Below are 23183 nucleotides of genomic sequence, written 5' to 3'. Positions count from 1 at the left end.
GTGTTTACTGGTGAAACCATGAAGCAGTTAGCACCAGTCTTGACAGTATATCGAAAAGATGAATATACCCTGATACATTGTAGCCCAAAATGTTATCCATATGCTCCCACCAAGAATCAATGTATCGTCCAAAATCTTCCATTAGAATAATTGGTACGTTAGCTCACTGGCTGCCATTGAGGGCGCTAGACAAAAATCATTAGGAAATGACGTGAAATGCCCTAAAATTAACTGACATTGGCTGCCACTTACGGCCACCATTTGAAGCGGGAGGTGTGGCATTCATTCATTCGCTCCCAACCTCCCAGTTCAAATGGATTGGACATCTACTAGTGAATCGGATTGGGCATTGAGCATCGATGGGAACCGGTTCTATCGCTCCCGTAATCGTTCGAATTTTTACGTTTTGATTCCATGTTTTGATGCCCTGACCGCCGAGCGGAAAAAACTGCTCAAGTTCAAAGACTTATATTTATATTCAAGTTAAAATTAGCCCTGTGAGAAGTTCATATAATTAAAAAAAATAATAATCGAGAAGTTAAGACTTTAATCATGCAATTTAAAAAAAAAAAAAAAAAAGAATCGGAATCAAGAATCGCTCGGAACCGGAATCGGAACGTGGAATCGTAATCGGAATCGTTCAATGGCATACCGCAAGCAACACGTAAATTCCGCTCATTAATATTAATGGCATTAGCTACTGTTGCTAAGGAGGGACACGCAACCTTCTGTCCCCAATAGGAAATGAATGGAAATCGTGTACGGAGGTGATGTTTACAGAGCTAAACCTACTACTTCTCTCTGAAAATGATGTCCCCGGTACCAAATACACTGGCAAAGACGTGGAAGAACATAAAAATGTTCAGTTAAAGAGATGGCTTGAGTGTCGAAAGCTGAAAAAGGCGAAAAAAACGAGCCGACCTAAGCATAGCCTTAGCTTTTTTATCAATGTGACTGACAATGACATTTTCCTGTTTCAACAAGCTATCCTTTACCATCAGCCCTGTCTTTCTTACATATCCTCTGGTTGTCCTACGTCTCTGACCGTTCTTGGGGGCAATTTAGTTAGCTTTGTGTAGCGATCGCAAATGCTACTCCGTGACAGGCAACGAGCACTTTTAATTTTTTCATTGACAACAAATCTTAATTCGATAATTCATTTACACTTCCCCCTTACTAAAGTTTTTTTTTTTTTTTTTTACATAACAGAAACGGTAACAGTGGCAGTCAGATACTATTGTAATTCTTTTCAGATCATTCATTGTCAGACACAAGCAGTACGTCACAACGTTACGCTAAAAAATAAGTTAAAAATATAAAAATGGCTTACCTCTTTGTCCTCTGAAAGACTATGCCAACCCAACAAATTGTTTACTGCAAATGAAATGTGAATGGATTCACCGAGCTGGTGTTAAAGTCCGCGCAAGTTAATTCGGTCTTCACATTTTTTCCTCCCGAGTTTTTGGTTTCCGGAAACGCATGAAGAAAACATCCTTCATATGTCGTAATGTCTAGAGTGGTTTCTACAAGTTCCAAAAAAGCAATATGTGATCGGCATGTTCGTTTTTGAAAGATTACCGGAGAAATGTAGCACGAATTATGTTGTTTCTATGCGAGGGCGGGTCTATAATGTCCCACTTCGGCTTTACTTCCGCTTTACGATGAGACGTCACGGTCTAAAAATAGCATGCGTGCGGTACGCCATTTCAAACGATGCCCAACCCTACTAGTTATACTCAGTGGCGGACTTGGCAGTTTTGGGGCCTAAGGCGAACATATCCAGGGGCCCTCTTCATGGGTCTGGGGTTAAAAAGGTGAGAAGGGTGTGGAGGAAATATGTCCCGGTACGCTAGGGCTGTCCTAAACGACAAATTTTCTCCTGATTAGTCAGCCGACTAGTTTTACGATTAGTCGACTAATCTAATAATTTTTTTTTTTTTTTTTTTAAACTAATTTAGCAATGAAATTTTTGTTGACGCTTATTAATTACCAAAACCATTTTGGAACACTTAAATTCTTTATTAAAGTACAAATAATCATGTAAATAACAATCATTAATCACAAATTGACAATGAGGTTAAATGCTGATAGTATTTACTTGTGCAAAAGAATGGAAAGTAAACACATTCAGAACACTGACTTTGCCTTTCCAACATTATTCAAAACAATTCTTAAAAAAAAAAAAAATCTAGCATTATTATAGTATACTACTATATATAATAGTAGTATAATAATTATTCATTGCCAATCATATTTGTCATAAAGAGTGTCATTTGAAAGCTATTCTTAGTGTAGAATCTGTATTCTGTAGTATTTACTCAACATATTTTAATATTAATTCTGAAGTATGTGGGATTAACTCAGTGCTTCTCAATTATTTTCTGTTACGCCCCCCCCCCAAACAAGACGTAAATGTTTCGCGCCCCCCCAAACTCTCTGCCGCCACTGTAAATATTATTATTTGTCTATAAAATTACTATTATAAATACGCATCTGCCTAACATTGTGTCCTTTTTTTCTAATAAAGAAAAAAAGTAACGTAGATCAACTTATAATAAAGTATAACTTTATTAACATTGTTTTGTTTGTAACAGAGAAGACTTGACGTGCATCAATTTGCCTGAATTAAAAAAAAAAAAGTCATATTCAAACTGTAAAAATACACTCAAGGTACATTTTTGACCATTTGATACAGAAAAATAAAATGTAATAAAATCAGTAAATAATAACAAATTCAAATTGATTAGAAACATTCACTCATGAGGACAATATGCCAAAAAATTTGACCGAAAAAACAAAAATTAAAGGGAAAAAAAGAGTGTCCTTGGACAGAAGGACAGTTTTTATTTTTGCTGCTCACACTCAGTAATACCTCCTTTGCAATGGTGTGGAGTCATTTTGTAATTAGCATGCTAACAATGCTCACTGGTTTACTGATATAACACTGACAAAGCAGGACGATTGTTGGCAATATTCGGCACGTTTTCGCTGAAAAACAATCAATGAGATTGGGGTCGAATGTCTTTAAGTGGCGTCTTAATTGATTTGGCTTCTGGCAGTCCGCTATAATTATTTTATTTAGACACAGTAAACAGTGGTCTTTCCTCATCACCCACCGTATTAAAAGTCAAAGCTAAAAGGCAAACGGCACGAAAAAAACGCATTCTCGGCGGCCGAGGTAGAGCCGTAGGTGAGGGCGGTCGTCGTGACGATCCCAAGCCGAAAATGGCACTTCTCGGGCGGCGACGTGAGAACCGGACAAGACAGTGGGTCGCTGCGTGAGTGAGTCCGGTCGGAAAACGGCTTTCGAAAACGGCGGTGGCGCACTGCTCTTCATATCTGTTTGCTCTTCCTTAGTTAAAAAATACTGCACGCACTTTGAAAATGAGAGCGCTACTGCCACCCACTGAGTGGATGTGCAAGTACACTTTATTCCAGTAGGGCAGTACTTCTCAAATGGTGGGGCGCGCCCCCCCAGGGGGGCGCAGAGCGATGCCAGGGGGGCGCGAGTGACCTCGGGGAACATGCTTTTTTTTTTTTTTTTTTGCCGTACTAGAATAAAGTGTACTTGCACATCCACTCCGTGGGTGGCAGTGGCGCTCTCATTTTCAAAGTGCGTGCAGTATTTTTGAAGTAAACAAGAGCACACGGAAGAGACTCATGCAGAGCTGGACTCACGCAGCGACCCACTGTCTTCTTCGGTTCTCACGTGTCCGGCCGAGAAGTGCCGTTTTCGGCTTGGGATCGTCACGACCACCGCCCTCACCTACGGTTCTCCCTCGGCCGCCGAGAATGCGCTTTTTTCGGGCCGTTTGCCTTTGACTTTTAATATAGTGGAAAATGAGGAAAGACCACTGTTTACTGAGTGTAAAAATGATTATAGCGGAGAAGCCAAATCAGTTAAGACGCCACTTAAAGACATTAGACCTCAATCTCATTGATAAGCCGCTTGACTATTTTTCAGCGAAAATGTGCCGAATACTGCCAATTTTCACAATCGTCCCGCTTTGTCAGTGTTATATCAGTAAACCAGTGAGCACTGTGGTGAATCAGCGAAAATAAAAACTTTCCTTCTGTCCAAAGACCCCCCCCCCCCCTTCTATTCAGTTTTGTTTTTTTTTTCGGTCAAAGTTTTTGGCATGTTGTCCTGAAGAGTAAATGTTTCTAATCAATTTGAATTTGTTATTATTTACTGATTTTATTACATTTTATTTTTCAGTATCAAATGGTCAAAAATGTACCTTGAGTGTATTTTTACAGTTTGGATGTGACTTTTTTTTTTTTTTTTTTTTTTTTAACTTCAGGCAAATTGATGCGCGTTAAGTCTTTTCTGTTACAAGCAACACAATGTTAAAAAAGTTATACTTTATTATAAGTTGATCTATGTTACTTTTTTTCTTTAATAGAAAAAAAGGGACACAATGTTAGGCTGAGGCGTACTTATAATAGTAATATAGACGAATGATACTATTTACAGTGGCGGCAGAGAGTTGGGGGGGCGCGAAACATTTACGTCTTCCTTGGGGGGGCGTAACAGAAAATAATTGAGAAGCACTGCAGTAGGGGAAAAAGAAAAAAGCATGTTCCCCGAGGACACATGCGCCCCCCCTGGCATCGCTCTGCGCCCCCCTAGGGGGGCGCGGCCCACTATTTGAGAAGTACTGGATTAACTGCAGAAATCGTTATTTATATGACGAACATGACGTGCTTTTATTTTGAAATGTTCATCGGAGGTACGTTCGCTAAACCGCTAACCGAAAGCTTTACACTCCGTAAAAAAACATTCTTCATCATTGCTTGTGGTGTCACTAATAGATTTAATTTTTTTTCGTTAGCAAATGCTGTTAACCAGCTCTTGAGTGCTATTGTATGACTGATTGGAACTGTACTGCATTGTTTCGCCACAGGGTGTGCTGTCGTGTATTTTATGTTCGGTGTGAAGAAGAAGAAAATTAAAAGAGGCATTAGCGGCCTGTTCTCAACTTCTCCCTCACTGCACTTTGGCTCTCATGGAAAGCACGTTTACTCATGTGTTCGAAATTAACGATAGCCGACGTGCAAAGGAGCAAGTGAGCTGTAAAAATAGCGAGCTTAGTGGCGTGAAAAACGCGGGAGAGCTAAGTGAAGCTAACGAACAGCTAAGCGAAGCTAAACGGCGCTAAATGAAGCTAACCGACTGATAGTGCGTGTGTGTGGGGGCGAGATAATATAAATGCAGCATTCAAATGGCTTTTTTAAAAATTATTTGTCTGTTTGGTATGCTGACATAATTAAACATGACGAATAGTTGGGGGTGCTGCTGGCTCCGGTGGCCCAAGCCCTTGCTCGTTGGGGCAAGGGCAGCTGGTTGGGGGGCCCCCTACTGGTTGGGGGCCTAAGGCGATCGCCTACTTCGCCCGAATAGTAGATACGCCTGTGGTGATACTCATTCCAATTCCACAGCAGAATATCCTAAAATGATTTTCTGACCCATGTATGGATAATTGTCGTATCGCAATATCGTGAGATCGTTATCGTAAGCCTTGTATTGCAAAACGTATTGTATCGTGATGTACCCAGAAATTCTCAACCCTAGTTGACACTACAAATAAGCATTGATGAGAAGTGTAACAATACACTAAATGTCAATAAACGCAGCCGTTACAACACATGTACAGTTACGTTCATAATAATTTTGTATTATATACACAGCGAATAGAGATAAAATTGTTGATTAAACAGCGGTCTGCGTGTGCGTGTGCAGCGGCTCTTATAAGATTTCCCCTTGTAATGTTTAAATTTAAAACTATGTATCCTATGGAGTTTGGACCCGGAGAAAGCAGACAAACATGAATGAGCATCCACAGTACAGTGGTTGTAGAAAGTTGGCATTCCTTCCCTTTTAGTAAACGAGTGTTAGTTATCGCTAAAACAAACCAAAAGATGACCTGGACTTTTTTGGGGAATATTTAACAAATGAACATGTAACATGATTTTTTTTTTTTTTTATTGTTAGCTTTCTCTTGTTCTTTTTCCTCACCTATTTAACCCTTTTTTATTACCTTGAGCAGAGCAGCCCGGGTGAATATTTTAAAAATGAACATGTAAAATGTTTTTTTTTATATTGTTAGCTTGTTCTTGTTTATTTATCATCTATTTAACCCTTCTTTATTACCTTGAGCAGCCCGGTTTATCACCTCCGTGAAGTTGGCCCTCCCATCACACGCAAATTCATATAAAAATGATGGAAATCATTTTTGCTACGTTTGTGCTGTAAAAAGTTAAATTTGTGCTGCTATCATTATTTACAAGTCTTTTATAGGTTAATCTGAGTTCAACCAGCCCCCCATTTTGATTAAAAATGGGTAAACGGTGTCAATCATTTGTGCTGTAAAAAACTTTTGTTTGTGGTGCAACAGTTATGATCAATAATAAAGTACCGCAGGAATGCTATTTTTAGACATTTTCGACACGCCCTCGGCCCCTCGCATACAAACCATGTTATTTCTGCTTTTTCTCTTCTGTAATCTTTCAAAAAAAGAACATGCCAATCAAACACAGCTGCTATGGAACTTGTACGACATATAAAGGATGTTTTCTTCATACGTTTCCCGAAACCAAAAACGCGGGAGGAAAAAATGTGAAGAACGAATCAACTTGCACGGACTTTTAACACCAGCTTGGTGAATCCATTCATATTTCATATACTCCAAACATTTTGTTGGGGGCATGGTCTTTCAGAGGACGAAGAGGCAAGCCATTTTGATATTTTTACCTATTTTTTTAGCGTGGCGTTTTGCCGTGCTGCTTATGTCTGACAATGAATCACCTGAAAAAAATTAAAATGGTATCTGACAGCCAGTGTTACATTTTCTGTTGTAAAAAAAAACAAATTTAGTAAGGGGAAGTTTAAATAAATTATAGAATTAAGGTTTGTTATTAATGAAAAAAATTAAACGAGTTCGTTGGCTGTCACCGAGTTGCCCCCAAGAACGGTCAGAGACGTAAGACGACCAGAGGATATAATACATTAGAAAGACAGGGCATATGGTGGTAAAGGATAGATTGTTAAAACAGGAGTATGTCATTGTCAGTGGCGTAAGAAAAAGGTGTCGATAACAAAGGTAAGGCTAAGCTTAGGTTAGCTCCGCCCTTTATCCCATCTCTTTTTTTTTTTTTTTTTTTTTTTTAAAACCTGTCCTGTTCAACTGTTTGACACAGAGAATGGAAGTCTAAGTGCCCGGATTCTGAACAGTTTTAATGTTTCACATTGAGAGTCTGACATACTCCCATTGTGATCATTCAAAATACCTTTTTATTATGACAAAGCAGCGAACAGGAAGGGATTATGGGGGGACAGAAGAAAAGAAATACAAGAGAAGAAAGGAAACACATACACAAACAACAACGAGAAATACATTGAACATCTAAACTAGTTACTAATATGCTGGTGCTATCGTCAGCGAGATGTATTTCCGGTTTACACCATGTGGGGGCCTATTGGCCAGTGAAAGAGGAAAATGGGGGTGGGGGTGTCTATAAGACTATAAGCTAAGTGATTGAAAGGGGTAGAGTGTACACAAATCAGTTCTGTGATCTAGAACCCAGTAATCGTGTGAATCTCTTATGAGTGTAAGCCCGTTGGCGACCAACCCTACGCCGCCGCATCGCCAATCCCGGCACCGGGACCTCCAACCCGAGCATGCCCTACCACATCCAGCAGCACGCAAGCCCCACCGGGTGCGCGACAGCCACGCAGACGGGCGGAGAAGCCGCGCGGGCGCCAACCCAGGGCCACGGCCCCCACCCAGCCAGCCCGGGGAGGTGGGGGGGGCATGCGCAGCCCATCCCTCCTCCCGCAGCCCAGCAAAGGAGCCATCGCCCCCCCCCCCCCCCCCCCCCCCGGGACCCAGGGTGGTCCCCCGGGCCACCCGCGCACCCATCAACCGGCCTTCAGGGATGGCAGGAGGGGACGCATCACCAACCCCACGCCTAGACCCACCCCCGCCCGCCCACCCGGGCCACGAGCCACAGCCACAGCCCCCCAACTGACACGGCACGCCGCGGGACCCCCAGCGGTCCACCAAGCCCCAGGTAAGGCAGGGTCCCCCGCCGGTGCAGGCGACACCCCGCTGATACACCGGCGCCCAGCCAGCGACCCGCGACGGAGCGCAGGGCGGATGCCCAGCCAGAGAAGAGAGGGGAAGGCGGAGGCAGGAGAACGCCCATCTATCCCATCTTTTTCAACCCTCGACACTCAAGCCATCTCTTTAACTGAATATTTGTATGTTCTTTCACGTCTTTACCAGTGAATTTGGCACCAGAGACATCATTTTCTGACAGAATTGGTAGGTTTAGCTCAGTAAACATCTCGTTCGTACACTATTTCCATTCATTTACTATTGGGGACAAATGGAAGGTTGACCCACCTCGCCACGCAAGTGTTGTTGCTTGCGGTACGCCATTGAAGAGTCTATGAGGACATCACCATTTTCATGATGTTAATACACACTCAGCAGGAAAACAGCACATTATTTGCAGTTAATTAAACTCACCTGGACGACCCAAACTGTATGTAAAATGTTTTCCAAAAGTTTAAGAAGACACCGAGTCACCGCGCTAAATGCTAATGCGAACGCTATGCTAACGCTACAATTTAGTGTAATGTGTGATGATCACTCAGCACAGACCTTTAAAGGCTAAAGCAACATGGCATATTTAGCCAAGATAAGAAAGCAAAACTTAACAAGCAACACGTGTTTCACAAAAGGAGCCTGGAAAAGGAATACCCATACTGACGGGCCATTGAATAAGCGTGTGTGTGGTGGGGCGGGTGGTTCGAGGCGGAGAAAATTCCTCGATCAATTTTTAAAATGGAGTTACTCGAATTATTTGAGTAATCGTTTCAACTCTAAACGTCACCAACACAAACACTCCTATTTGAAATTCTGTGTCGAGTAGGAGTGAATGTGTGTGTGTGTGTGTGTGTGTATTGGGGGGGGGGGGGGGGTCAGTTGAACTCTTGATGACCTTAAAAATTTATTTGTAATAACTGCTAAACTTTGGCAGCACAAATACATTTTACAACACTAACTAGCACAAACATAGCACAAACGAATGTAACCACTTCGGATCCATTTTGCAGTAAATGGGGCACTGTGAGTGATGTAATCACACAAAAAGAATATCTCAATATCTATAAAACGATAACAGCACCAATGAAAATTTTCACAGCATAAACTAGCACAAATGTAGCACAAACAAACGGCACCATCACTATAAATTCAAAGATGAATATCTACAAAACCGTTGCAGCCCAAACGATTGACAATATTTTTAACCTTTTTTAGTCAAAACGGGGGAGTGAATAACCTCAGATTTACCCATACAATCATAAATATTTCAAAATTGCTAACAACACAAATACATTTTACAACACTAACTAGCACAAACATAGCACAAACAAATGTCACCACTTCGGATCCATTTTGCAGTAAATGGGGCACTGTGAGTGATGTAATCACACGAAAAGAATATCTCAATATCTATAAAACGATAACAGCACCAATGAAAATTTTCACAGCATAAACTAGCACAAATGTAGCACAAACAAACATACCATCACTATAAATTCAAAGATGAATATCTACTAAACCGTTGCAGCCCAAACGATTGACAATATTTTTAACCTTTTTTGTCAAAACGGGGGAGTGAATAACCTCAGATTTACCCATACAATCATAAATATTTCAAAATTGCTAACAACACAAATACATTTTACAACACTAACTAGCACAAACATAGCACAAACAAATGTCACCACTTCGGATCCATTTAGCAGTAAATGGGGCCCTATGAGTGATGTCATCACTCGAAACGAATATCTCAGTATCTATAAAATGATAACAGCACCAATGAAAAATTTTACAGTATAAACTAGCACAAATGTAGCACAAACAAACGGCACCATCACTATAAATCCAAAGAAGAATATCTACAAAACCGTTGCAGCCCAAACAATTGACAATATTTTTAGCCTTTTTTAGTCAAAATGGGGGAGTGAATAACCTCAGATTTACCCATACGATAGTAAATACCTCAAAATTGCGAACAGCACAAACTAAATAAATTTACAGCACAAACAAAGCACAAAGGATTGACATAATTTTTATTTGAATTTGCATTTGATGGGGGGCCAACTTCACTAGGTCCCTTTATCGTATTATTTCAATAGAATGTTGTTGTTTTTTTTTATCTTAATCTTTGTCTTTGTTCTCCCTTTTATTTCCATTATTTTTCTCGAAAAGTTTAATCTTTTTAAAATCTTTCTTTTTATTTACGGTATACATAAACTGTAATTTTTAGTCTTGGTCTTTTGTTCCTCAGCCAAACCTTGTTTTAATATCATTGAATTGTAGCCTATTACCCTTCTTTCCGCCTCCATTTTTCTGCACAAAAAAGCAACGGTGAACAGCAGCAGCAATGCAAACAAATCCAAAGCGCTTTGCGATCATCCTCCTGATTAGCTTGTTCTGTTTTTGTAGGATAGTCCTAATCAGTGGCAGAAGATCCTTCTATAGTGTATTTTCAGTGCTGCCCTATCGAGATTGTAGCCAAGCGGGGTATGTATCCTCCAGCATGACCGTCCTACTTCTCTCTCCCCACCCGCCTCTTCTTCCTCATCTTCCATTCTGGCTGATTCTCCTCTGTGGATGTGCTCTCCTCATTGACTCACGGTTATCTTTAAAGCCCATTATGACAAAGAGGACTTGTAAGGGTGTTACAGTGCACACAAGTCACAGTTCAGTCCATACCTCGGTACAGGGGTCTAATTTGGCAGATTTTGAATAGTTCCTCAAAAAGAGTCCAATGCTGATGGTTTTAAAGCAGTGTATTACACCCTAGGTCAAGCCAAATGTATGGTGGGGCAAATAAGTATTTAGTCAACCATCAAATTGTGCAAGTTCTCCTACTTGAAAAGATTAGAGAGGCCTGTAATTGTCAACATGGGTAAACCTCAACCATGAGAGACAGAATGTGGGGGAAAAAACAGTAAATCACATTGTTTGATTTTTAAAGAATTTATTTCCAAATTAGAGTGGAAAATAAGTATTTGGTCACCTACAAACAAGCAAGATTTCTGGCTGTCAGAGGTCTAACTTCTTCTAACGAGGTCTAACGAGACTCCACTTGTTACCTGTATTAATGGTACCTGTTTTAACTCATTATTGATATAAAAGACACCTGCCCACAACCTCAGTCAGTCACACTCCAAACTCCACTATGGCCAAGACCAAAGAGCTGTCGAAGGACACCAGAGACAAAATAGTAGCTCTGCACCAGGCTAGGAAGACTGAATCTGCAATAGGTAAAACGCTTCGTGTAAAGACATCAACTGTGGGAGCAATTATTACCAAATGGAAGAAACTGATAATCTCTCTCGATCTGGGGCTCCATGCAAGATCTCACCCCGTGGTGTCAAAATGATAACAAGAACGGTGAGCAAAAATCCCAGAACCACACGGAGGGACCTAGTGAATGACCTACAGAGAGCTGGGACCACAGTAACAAAGGCTACTATCAATAACACAATGCGCCGCAAGGGACTCAAATCCCGCACTGCCAGACGTGTCCCCCTGCTGAAAAAAGTACATGTCCAGGCCCGTCTGCGGTTCGCTAGAGAGCATTTGGATGATCCAGAAAAGGACTGGGAGAATGTGTTATGGTCAGATGAAACCAAAATAGAACTTTTTGGTAGAAACACAGGTTCTCGTGTTTGGAGGAGAAAGAATACTGAATTGCATCCGAAGAACACCATACCCACTGTGAAGCATGGGTTGGAAACATCATGCTTTGGGGCTGTTTTTCTTCAAAGGGACCAGGACGACTGATCTGTGTAAAGCAGTGGTTCCCAAACTGGTGGGTCTTGGTTTTTGTTCCTACCGATCGACAGACTGTTTAACCAATGAGGTTTCTGCTAAAACGAGCAGCACCTGACTACAATCAACTGATTACACTTGTAAAACACCAGATTGGTACACATGTGTCGTCCTGTTTTGTTGGAAACAAATCCAGCACCCACAGCAACCCGATGTGGAATAGTTTGGGAACCCCTGGTGTAAAGTAAAGAATGAATGGGGCCATGTATCGAGAGATTTTGAGTGAAAATTGAAGGCAAGGCAAGTGCATTGAAGATGAGACGTGGCTGGGTCTTTCAGCATGACAATGATCCCAAACACACAGCCAGGGCACTAAAGGAGTGGCTTCGTTAGAAGCATTTCTAGGTCCTGGAGTGGCTTAGCCAGTCTCCAGATCTCAACCCCATAGAAAATCTGCGGAGGGAGTTGAAAGTCCGTGTTGCCCAACGACAGCCCCAAAACATCACTGCTGTAGAGGAGATCTGCCTGGAGGAACGGGCCAAAATACCAGCGACAGTGTGTGAAAAGCTTGTGAAGAGTTACAGAAAACGTTGGGCCTTCGTTATTGCCCACAAAAGGTACATAACAAGTATTGAGATTAACTTTTAAAGGAAACTACACATACTCTGCATGAAAATACAATTGATTTTCCCAACTGCCGCAACAAATACAACTACCGTTACAGTCTTAGTGACTTTGCAGTTGGTAAACTGCCAAGTGTTTTCTGAGGTGGATGGATGACAACAGTTTTTTGTTGTTGCTGTTATTTGTCGACAGCATGTTATGGCGTACAAGGGACGCTGTTGGACTACACTATTGTTGAGACCCTTTTACAGAGATCCTGCAAGACAGATATGGCAAAAATACTAATAATTTAAAAAGGAAGAATTGTCCGTCTGACGCAAGGGCTCAAAGGCACAAAGAAGTCACAGATCTTTTTAAGTTTTTCACTGCAGGCTTTCATTTGTTTTTCGGTCATGAGCACTTATGATGATTACTCTTTGATTTGACAACACAAGTTTTATTAATAAAAATACATATATTTAAAAAGTTTGGAATTTGTGCCAAAAGGGAGTTCATATACCTAATTAATTCAACTATTTTTTTTTAAGTATTTCCGATTTTTTTTTTTTTTTTTTGTCACACTTTTACCCATTCTCATTTATATCTACTGTAATTTCTGGACTATAAAGCACACCTGATTATAAGCCGCACTGGCCAAATTTCACAAAATAACATAGATGTTACACAGAAATATTTAATCAAAAATATATTTATTAAACAGATAAACTCGCATCAACATCACCAATTTGTGTTGTCTGAATGCTTCAAAACAAACTTTAAACTTTAAGAGCCAAGTCACTACATTTGCAAAGATATATAATCCACTTTACCTTGCCTTCTAAACTTTAAGTGGATGAAATCCTCCTAAAAACAGTGAACAGCTAGCGCTAGCCCTAATATAGCAACTTTGTTGTAGCATACTGTTGCAATAAAGTCCTCCGAGTGCCAGTTGAAAACAGCTAATCAACGGTTGCATTGCGTTCTCATCGTAGCAAATAGAGGATGCCCATCCATTTAAAATTGTTCTTTTGTAGCAGCCTACAGTATGAGATGGAGCTATATTCATCTATAAAATCTTGAGTTTTTGAAAAAGTCCAACGAGCTTCTGGCAAGCTTTATTGGTGCGAGTGTAGCGGCTGAGAGCTATGTCATGGCAAAATTTCGAAAGCCATTCTTTTAAAATATGTCAAAATTATCAATTTTTTATTTTTACCAAGAACATATGAAGCTCGTTTGTTAAAAAAAAAATCATAAACTTCCATCCATAAATCGCTTCCTTATAAAAGGGTAGAAGCGCTGAGAAATAAGTAGCGGCTCATCGTCCGAAAAATACGTTAATGGCTGATATTTCCCATTCATTTCAATAGCACAAAAACCTCAATTCACTCCTATTGATTTCCAAACCAAGTGACTCAATATAAACAAGAAGTGACCCTGAAATGCTCCAAAATAACAGGAAGTCACTGTGAAATGCCTCAAAATTAACAGGCAATGACCCAATACGTACAGGAAATGAACCAAAAATCCACCTATATCAACAAGAAGTGACCCAATATGATCAGGAAGGGAACTCAAAATGCCCCAAAATTAACATGAAGTGACCAGATATCTACAGGAAGTCTGTGATGCCTCAAAATCACCATTAAGTGACCCGATATACCAACCATCACAGCATAGTTACCATCGCAGTCGCTCCAGAAATTACATTTACTATTATATCAAAGCTCTTGCCTACTTGATTATAGTCTGAAGTGGTAAACCATTTTTTAGGTAGATATGCTCACCCAGAAATAAAAATTTCAATTTCAACTAATACCCATTTCAGCCTGACTTACAGTGCCGGCCAGAAGTATTGGCACCCCTGCAATTCTGGCAGATAATGCTCAGTTTCTCCCAGAAAATGATTGCAATTACAAATGCTTTGGTAGTAATATCTTCATTTATTTTGCTTGCAATGAAAAAACACAAAAGAGAATGACAAAAAATCATTATCATTTTACACAAAACTCCAAAAATGGGCCGGGCAAAGCATTGGCACCCTTTGTAATGTCATGAGATGCTTCTCTAATTTGTGTAATTAACAGCACCTGTTACTTACCTGTGGTGGCAATAACTTAATCCCACTTGCAGCCAGTTAAAATGGATTAAAGTTGACTCAACCTCTGTCCTGCGTCCTTGTGTGTACCACATTGTGCATGGGAAAAAAGAAAGAAGATAAGCGAATTGTCTGAAGACTTGAGAAGCAAAATTGTGAAGAAGCATGGGCAAACTCAAGTCCATTTCCAAGGACTTAAATAGTCCTGTGTCTACCATGCGCAGTGTCATCAATAAGTGTAAAACCCATGGCACTGTGGCTTACCTCCCTAGATGTGGATGGAAAAGAAAAATTGAAGAGAGATTTCAACGAAAGATTGTGCAGTTGGTGGATAAAGAACCTTGACTAACATCCAAACAAGTTCAAGCTGTCCCGCAGTTCGAGGGTACAACAGTGTAAACCCGTACTATCCGTCGGCCTCTGAATGAAAAGGGACTCCATGGTAGGATACCCAGAAAGACCGCACTTCTGACCCAGAGACATAAAAAAGCCAGGCTGGAGTTTGCCAAAACTTATCAGAGAAAGCCAAAAACTAGGGTTGTTCCGATCATGTTTTTTTTTTTCTCCCGATCCGATCGCGATCGTTTTAGTTTGAGTATCTGCCGATCCCGATATTTCCCGATCCGATTGCTTTTTTTTTTGCTCCCGATTCAATTCCAATCATTCCCGATAAATTTTTTTTGAGAGGGATCCACGGATAGAAAGACTTGTAATTCTTAAAGGATAAATGTGACTTTGTATATTGTGACTAAATAGTGCCATCTAGTGTATTTGTTGAGCTTTCAGTAAATGATACTGCTGCCATCTAACTTCAGCCCAAATGCATGATGGGAAGTGCAACCATGAATGTGCGTCGTGGTACCAACTGATATATCTTCTCTGCGTTGGGAAATAACATAGGGTGTTAAGAAAAAGATCAACTACTACCTTTCTTACCCACATTGCTTCCCACTATATTACTAGTGGTTGCGAGAAGGATTAAAAGGCTTTAGCCAATCAAAAAAGGCTGAATTCAAAGGCTGCCAAAACTCTCTCTACTCATTTTACGTTGCCTTTTAACTCTATGAATATGTAAAATGGGGCCATTATAGATTGAACGTGAAAATGCGTGAGTGGGTGGTGCAGCGCATGCGTTAATAGCGTTAAAAATATTTAAATGTTATTACCGCCGTTAACTCGATAAATTTGTTAGCCCTACTTTAAGCCAAAACTACAGACTCTGGATGAGTGTAAGACATTTTGTCTGTAACGTTACATACAATTAGAAAACGATTTAATTAAAAAATATATATATATTTAAAAAAGGCATGTCCGATATATATATATATATTTTTTGCTGAGTCCTATACTTTGAAAATGCCAATCTACCAAAAAAGAATGTGAAAGAATGTTCTCTGGTCAGATGAGACAAAAGTAGAGCTTATTGGGAAAAGGCATCAACATAGAGTTTACAGGGGGAAAAAACGAGGCCTTTAAAGAAAAGAACACGTTCCCCACAGTCAAACAGTTCCCTGATGTTTTGGGGTTGCTTTGCTGCTTCTGGAACTGGACTGCTTGACTGTGTGCATGGCATTATGAAGTCTAAAGACTAAAAACAAATTTCAAAGCATAATTTAGGACCCAGTGTGAGAAAGCTGGGTCTCCCTCAGAGGTCATGAGTCTTCCAGCAGGACAATGACCCAAAACCTACTTCACTAAAAAAAAAGTTTGACGGAAAGCACTGGAGACTTCTAAAGTGCCCAGCAATGAGTCCAGACCCGAACCCCATAGATCACCAGTGGAGAGATCTGAAAATGGCAGTTTTGAGAACGCACCCTTCAAATCTAAGAGACCTGGAGCAGTTGGCCAAAGAAGAATGATCTAAAATTCCAGCAGAGCATTGTAAGAAACTCATTGATGGATACCAGAAGCGGTTGTTCGCAGTTATTTTTTCTAAAGGTTGTGCTACCAAGTATTAGGCTGAGGGTGCCAATACTTTTGTCCGGCCCATTTCAAGTTTTGTGTAAAATGATAATGATTTTTTTGTCATTCTCTTTTGTGCTTTTTCATTGCAAGCAAAATAAATGAAGATATTTCTTCCAAAGCATTTGTAATTGCAATCATTTTTTGGGAGAAGTTGAGCATTATCTGACAGATTTGCAGGGGTGCCAATACTTTTGGACAGCACTGTATTTCATTCATTCTTTTATTCCTGACTTATTTCATGTTGTTCATTGTGTCAAAAACTTGATAAACCTGTCTCACACCCACTTCTCCTTCAGCTTTAACGCACTTTAGGTGACGACGGTTCTCTGAATGCGACTGGTAGTGTGTAGGCTTGTTCTAATGTGTTTTTCTGAATCTTATGTGTAACAGACGCAAGCATGTTGCATGGAGCAGGCGCCATGTGGAGCATGTTACTAAGCAACGTCCAGTTCTCATTCCTCCTACTCTCATTGGCGTTTTTTTTTTTGCACTGTATTGTTATTATAGCGGACGCCTCGGTGACGACACGCCTTGTCTCGCATTCCCTCCGCCTGAGGGTGACTTGACACTAGCGTAACAATCTTGATTCTAACTCTTCCCTTGTCAAGTGTCACGTGAGGTCACGTTTATCTTTTTAACACATGAGGCCAATCCGAAGCGGGGGTTAAACAAAGATAAGTGAAAAGCACGCAAACCGTGGAGTGGTTGGATGTTTACATCTATGTCTAACCCTAAACCTAACACAGAGCAAGAATGTCATAATGCTCATTCAAATGATCGTGAAAAATAACTGCTTGCTGAAAATGGATATGGCATCTATCAAGTCATAGACTTCACTATCAGTTGATGGGGCTCGGGGCCGATCCGTAGGGGGCCTATTTTCAAAAAGCTTAAAATTCAGATATTTTCAAAACGAAAGCTGCTAGCGACCTAAAACCAAAACAGGCACCTCTCTCAGGCATATATGAGTCTCCATGAACAGCGACATCAAAAAATTCAAAGTCCTTCCCTTATAAAATCCCCATTATTTTTTTATACAAGTAGAACAAAACTTAAAATGGCCATAAAATTCTGAAATTTTACGCTAAATGCACAAAAATCATCAAATGCAGAGATAATCCCCATATTTTCGGGATCAATAGCAATGTTTAACATATCATGAAGGTTTTTGCCCGAAATAGTGACTTTTAGCTTTTTAATTTTTTTTTTTTTTTTTTTTTTAATTCAGTGCAACCAAACAACTAATAAATCACTCAATTTTCACATCAGAAACTTCATACTTGAGGAAAGCATGCAGAATCATCCTAATTTTACTCAACAAAAGCAAAATTTGCATTTTACTACACAAAATCACAACTTCCATCACAACAAAATCCAACATGGCGGCCGTCACAAAACAAAGAGCTTTTTAAGTTTAAAATTCTTGTAAATAAATGTTTAAATAGCAGAATTTCTTTAGATATTAACGTAAAACAGTCTAGATTCTTGGTTGAAAGCAAAAAAAATGGCCAGTTATCGTTCATTTTACGTGAGTATTTCAAGCAAAAGTTACTGTATTGTGTAATCCAACATGGCAGCCGTCACAAAACCGAGCTTTTAAAGTTGAAAATTCTAATAAATAAATGTTTAAATCGCAGAATTTCTATAGATATGAATGTAAAACAGTCTAGATTCTTGGATGAAAGCAAAAAAACGGGCAGTTATCCTTCATTTTACGTAAATATTTCAAGCAAAAGTTACAGTGTTGTGTAATCCAATATGGCGGCCGTCACAAAACTGAGCTTTTGAAGTTGAAAATGATAGCAAATACATTTTTAAATCGAGGAATTTCTATAGATATGAACGTAAAACAGTCTAGATTCTTGGTTGAAAGCAAAAAAATGGGCGATTATCATTCATTTTACGTAAATGTTTCCAGCAAAAGTTACGGTATTGTGTAATCCAACATGGCGGCCGTCACAAAACCAAGCTTTTTAAGTTGAAAACTCTTGTAAATAATTTCCAGTCCAAGCTTTCAAATACTGTAACCAAACAGGAGTTAGCCCACTGCAGTTGTTAGTGGTTAAACTTTTGCAAGCAGTAGTGAGCTGGTAACTCCCACCGTGGCCTCTTTTCTGTTTCCTGCAATCATCGGGACACTCGAATGACCCGCAGGGATCCTGCAAACAAGGCTGGCCCGTCGTCGCTCAATAAAGCAATGAAAAAGCCGCCGTAAAAGTGTTTTGCTTTTTATCAGGGACGTGAAGATGGAAGCGACGGGGCGCCAGCGACACCCGTCGGGAGGTGTCAGCGCTAAAGAGATGGTCATCGGCCTCGAGGGTGTTGAGCTCGGGGCTGATGGGAAGGTGAGGAAATAGCCATACATGTTCAAGAAAATAGCAGGGAATGATCACGTTTCTGTGACAGCTGTAAATGTCCAATTCATTTGAACTGGGAGAAGCTATCAACAATTATTCTTCCCACTTCAAATGGATTGGATATTTATTGAAATCAAAGGTAGCTAATGAGTTAAGATGGCAATTTTGTTTGTGTGTGTGCGTGCAGACGGTGTCGTACACACAGTTCTTATACCCCACCAATGTGCTTGGCGGGCGAAGGAACACCATCGACTCGACATCGTCCTTTTCTCAGTTTCGCAATGCCAGCCATCGCAGCCTCAGCCTTGCCCGCGTGAATAGCAACCAGAGCAGCCTGGATACTGGTCAGTGGACGCCACATCAAAATGAAATGAATTAATGATAAACTGATCACTTTTTCTATTTTTTTAGGTAACGACTTGAGCGAATTTCGAGAATACGATCCCAATCTTCTGGACGACCCTCAGTGGCCTTGTGGCAAACACAAGCGAGTGCTCATCTTTCCGTCGTACATGGTGAGTCAGTGAACACCTCGCCAATATGCAATATCGCGGTATTGCAAATAGGGCTGCAGCTATCGAATATTTTAGTAGTCGATTAATCGATGGACTAGTTAGTGCGAATAATCGAGTAATCGGATAAGGAACATGAAAATTTAAAATACCTGAGCTGAGCCTCAAACGGTACAATTTTTAAAAAAAAAATGAGGATCTATGTACATAGAAAAAGTCAGCTAGCTTAAATGCTGTAAAATGCTGAATGCTAAATTTTTTTTTTTTTTTTTTTTTTACATTGCTCCTAACAAATGGTTCAGACACATATTCCCACAAAAAATGGCTAAATACTATAAACTAAATTATGAATGCATTAAAAAAAAATAACTCAAACAAAAACACGTTGGTCTTAACAGGGAGCAGTTGGATTAAGCCATGTGAAAAGATGCAGACCAGAGGACAGTGTATACATTGTAATCAATAAAACTAAATGCAAACACTTTCAAAATAAACCATTACAACGCCACTTTATTTAAACGAATACTCGAAGCAACAAAATTTCAAATATTTTTTTCTAAACGAATACTCGAGTTAATCGATTAATCGTTGCAGTACTAATTACAAATATAGCTCTAAAATGGCTTATTTATAGATGTATGGGGTTTAAAAAATATATAAAAAATTCTAGAGAGGTCATCACAATGTCATCAGATGTCGATCACGTCATTTTCAAAGTATCGGAATCGGCAAAAAATATCGGACATGCCTTTTTTTAATATATATATATATATATATATATATATTTAATTTTTTTTTTTTTTTAATGAAATCGTTTTCTAATTGTATTTAACGTTACAGACATAATGTGTTACACTCTTCCAGAGTATTTAGTTTAAGCTTAAGGTAGGGTTATCAAATTTATCGTGTTAACGGCGAGAATGAATATTTTTTACATTTATCACGTTACAATATTTAACGCAATTAACGCATGCGCTGCATGACCCACTCCCGCATTGTCGCGTTCAATTTATAATGGCACCGTTTTACTCATACAGTATTTAGAGCTAAAAGGCAGCGTAAGATGAGTAGAGTGAATTTTGGCAGCCTTTGGAGCCGTTTTAAATGGCTAAAGCCTTACAATCCCTCTCCCAACGATTAGAATAATCGTGGGAATCAATGTGGGGAAGAAAGGTAGTAGTTGATCTTTTTCTTAACACCCTATGTTATTCCCAACGCAGAGAAGATATATCAATTGGTACCACGACGCACAGTCATGGTTGCACTTCCAATCATGCATTTGGGCATGACTACAGTATCATTTACTGAAAGCTCAACAAATACACTAGATGGCAATATTTAGCCACAATATACAAAGTCACATTTATCCTTTAAGAATTACAAGTCTTTCTATCCGTGGATCCCCCTTACAGAAAGAATGTTAATAATGTAAATGCCATCTTGAGGATTTATTGTCATAATAAACAAATACAGTATGTAAGTACTGTATGTTGAATGTATATATTCGTCCGAGTTTTATTCATTTTTTTCTTAATGCATTGCCAAAATGTATATGATCGGCAAAAATTATCGGGAATGATTGGAATTGAATCGGGAGCAAAAAAAAGCAATCGGATCGGGAAATATCAGGATCGGCAGATACCCAAACTAAAACGATCGGGATCGGATCGGGAGCAAAAAAACATGATCGGAACAACCCTAATTATAATATAAGTACACCTCTGCATAACATTGTGTCCTTTTTAATACAGAAGAAAAAAAAATAAAGTGTTAAAAAAAGAACACATCCATACTGTAAAAATAGACTCAAGATACATTTTTTGACCGTATGATACTGGAAAAAAAAACAACAATAAAATAAAAAAATAATCCTAAAGTCAAATTGAATAGCAACATCAACTCAAGAGGACAATATGCCAAACCATTAGACTGAAAAAACAAAAATGAATACAACAAAAACGACAGTGTCATTGGACAGAGAGACAGTTTTTATTTTTTGCTGCTGGCAGTATTAGCTCCTTTGATGTGGTGTTGGGCTATTTTGCATTGAGCAACTTGGTATGCCACCTTATGTCAGGCTGACAGTGCTCGCTGGTTTGCTGATGTAACACTGACAAAGCGGGACAATTGTTGGCAATATTCGGCACCTTTTCGCTGGAAAAAAAAATTCCTGCTGTCCGGTGCGAACATTTTTAGACAAAGTAAACAGACTGGTCTTTCCTCGTCTCCCACTGTACTAAAAGTCAAAAGCCAAATGCTACAACGCTCTCGTCATATTTCTTTGTCTTAGCTTTTCATATCTCTAGTGCTCTTATCAGTGGCGCCACCCCTATAAATTGGTTGGCCACCCCGCTTGCCAGTATATCGTTAGATTGTTATGGCATCAGTTATGGATTTCATCCTAAATAAATGCATTTATTTTGTTTTGTTAAATGTCGGGCTGTCAAATTTATAACGGGCGGTAATTAATTTTTAAAAATGAATCACGTGAAAATATTTATCGCAATTAACGCATTCACGCTACGACTCATTCACGCATTGCCGCAAACAGCCTACAATGGTGCCGTTTTACTTATATACAGAGATAAGAGGCAGTGTCAAGTGAGTGGAGTAGGTACAAGCATTCATTGGGGCCATGCTTTTATTTGGCAAAAGCTTTGTCATCTCTCCCACAGCAACTATAAATATTGTGGGAAGCGACGTGGGGAAGAATGACAGGAGTTGATCTTTTTCTTAACACCCTGCAGTGTACCCATCGCAGAGAAGATATAGCACTTGCAGCCACCATACACAATCATGGTTGCACCACTTCCCATCATGCATTTGGGCAGAACAGTTAAGTCGCTACAGTATCATTTACTGAAAGCTCAACAAATACACTAGATGGCAACATTTAGTCACAATATACAAACTCACATTCATCCTTTAACAATCTATCCGTGGATCCCTTTCACAGAAATAATGTTGATAACGTTAATGCCATCTTGTGGATTTATTGTTATAATAAAGAAATACAGTACTTATGTACAGTATGTTGAATGTATATATCCGTCTTATCTTTCCATTCCAAAAATAATTTACATAAAAATATGGCATATTTTAGAGATGCTTTGAATTGCGATTAATTACGATTAATTCACTTTTAAGCTGAGATTAACTTGATGAAAAATTTTAATCGTTTGACAGCCCTAGTTAAATGTACTCCTTATGCCTAATATATACATAACACAATAAAACAGAATTGTTGTGGAACTCAAAATGTTGACTGGACAGTTATGGACTATGCTCATTAAATCATTAGTAAAATCAAATATTACACAATACACCAAAGTATATCAGTAGCCGTGTCCTTAAGTCTTTCTGATAGTTTTCCCCTGACCTTTTTACTGCAATAATATAATGAAAACCTGAAATTGTGGCTTTTAGTTTTGGCCACCCCAAGATTTTAAGTGGCCCCATCTGGCCACCACTATGAAAAATTTCTGGAGGCGCCACTGGCTCTTTGCTGTGTGCTCTTGTTTGGTTCAAAAATACTGTGCACATGCTGAAAATGAGAGCGCCACTACCACCCAATCAGCAGATGTGCAATTAAACTTTATTGTAGTTCGGCAAAAAAGTATGTTCCCCAAGGTCACATGCGCCACCCCCAGCATCACTCTGCGCCCCCCTGGGGGGGCCCACCCCACTATTTGAGAAGTACTGGTCTAGTGTTAAGGCACACTTAGAAGCATCTTGTTCATATCTGATATGAAACTACCTCCCTTGTGTGGTTTCAATCCATCCCGCAAAAATC

The 23183-nt window shown here is 39.6% G+C and overlaps 1 protein-coding gene across 3 annotated transcripts in view; it reads left to right on the top strand.

Annotated features, from left to right (window-relative positions):
* cables1 (Cdk5 and Abl enzyme substrate 1) overlaps nucleotides 1–23183 on the top strand; it is a 63650-nt gene that overhangs the window by 23869 nt on the left and 16598 nt on the right. For 2 of the 3 annotated variants that reach the window (XM_057857316.1, XM_057857315.1), the window contains 4 exons: nucleotides 10524–10601; nucleotides 18758–18866; nucleotides 19066–19222; nucleotides 19290–19393. In XM_057857316.1, coding sequence (XP_057713299.1) covers nucleotides 10524–10601; nucleotides 18758–18866; nucleotides 19066–19222; nucleotides 19290–19393 — 448 coding nt within the window. The remainder of the gene's footprint in view (nucleotides 1–10523; nucleotides 10602–18757; nucleotides 18867–19065; nucleotides 19223–19289; nucleotides 19394–23183) is intronic. The other variant, XM_057857317.1, reaches the window with a different exon arrangement.

The sequence above is a fragment of the Corythoichthys intestinalis genome, chromosome 14, assembly GCF_030265065.1.
Source record: "Corythoichthys intestinalis isolate RoL2023-P3 chromosome 14, ASM3026506v1, whole genome shotgun sequence".
NCBI classification, from domain to species: Eukaryota; Metazoa; Chordata; class Actinopteri; order Syngnathiformes; family Syngnathidae; genus Corythoichthys; species Corythoichthys intestinalis.
This window is presented reverse-complemented; position numbering and strand designations above follow the sequence as displayed.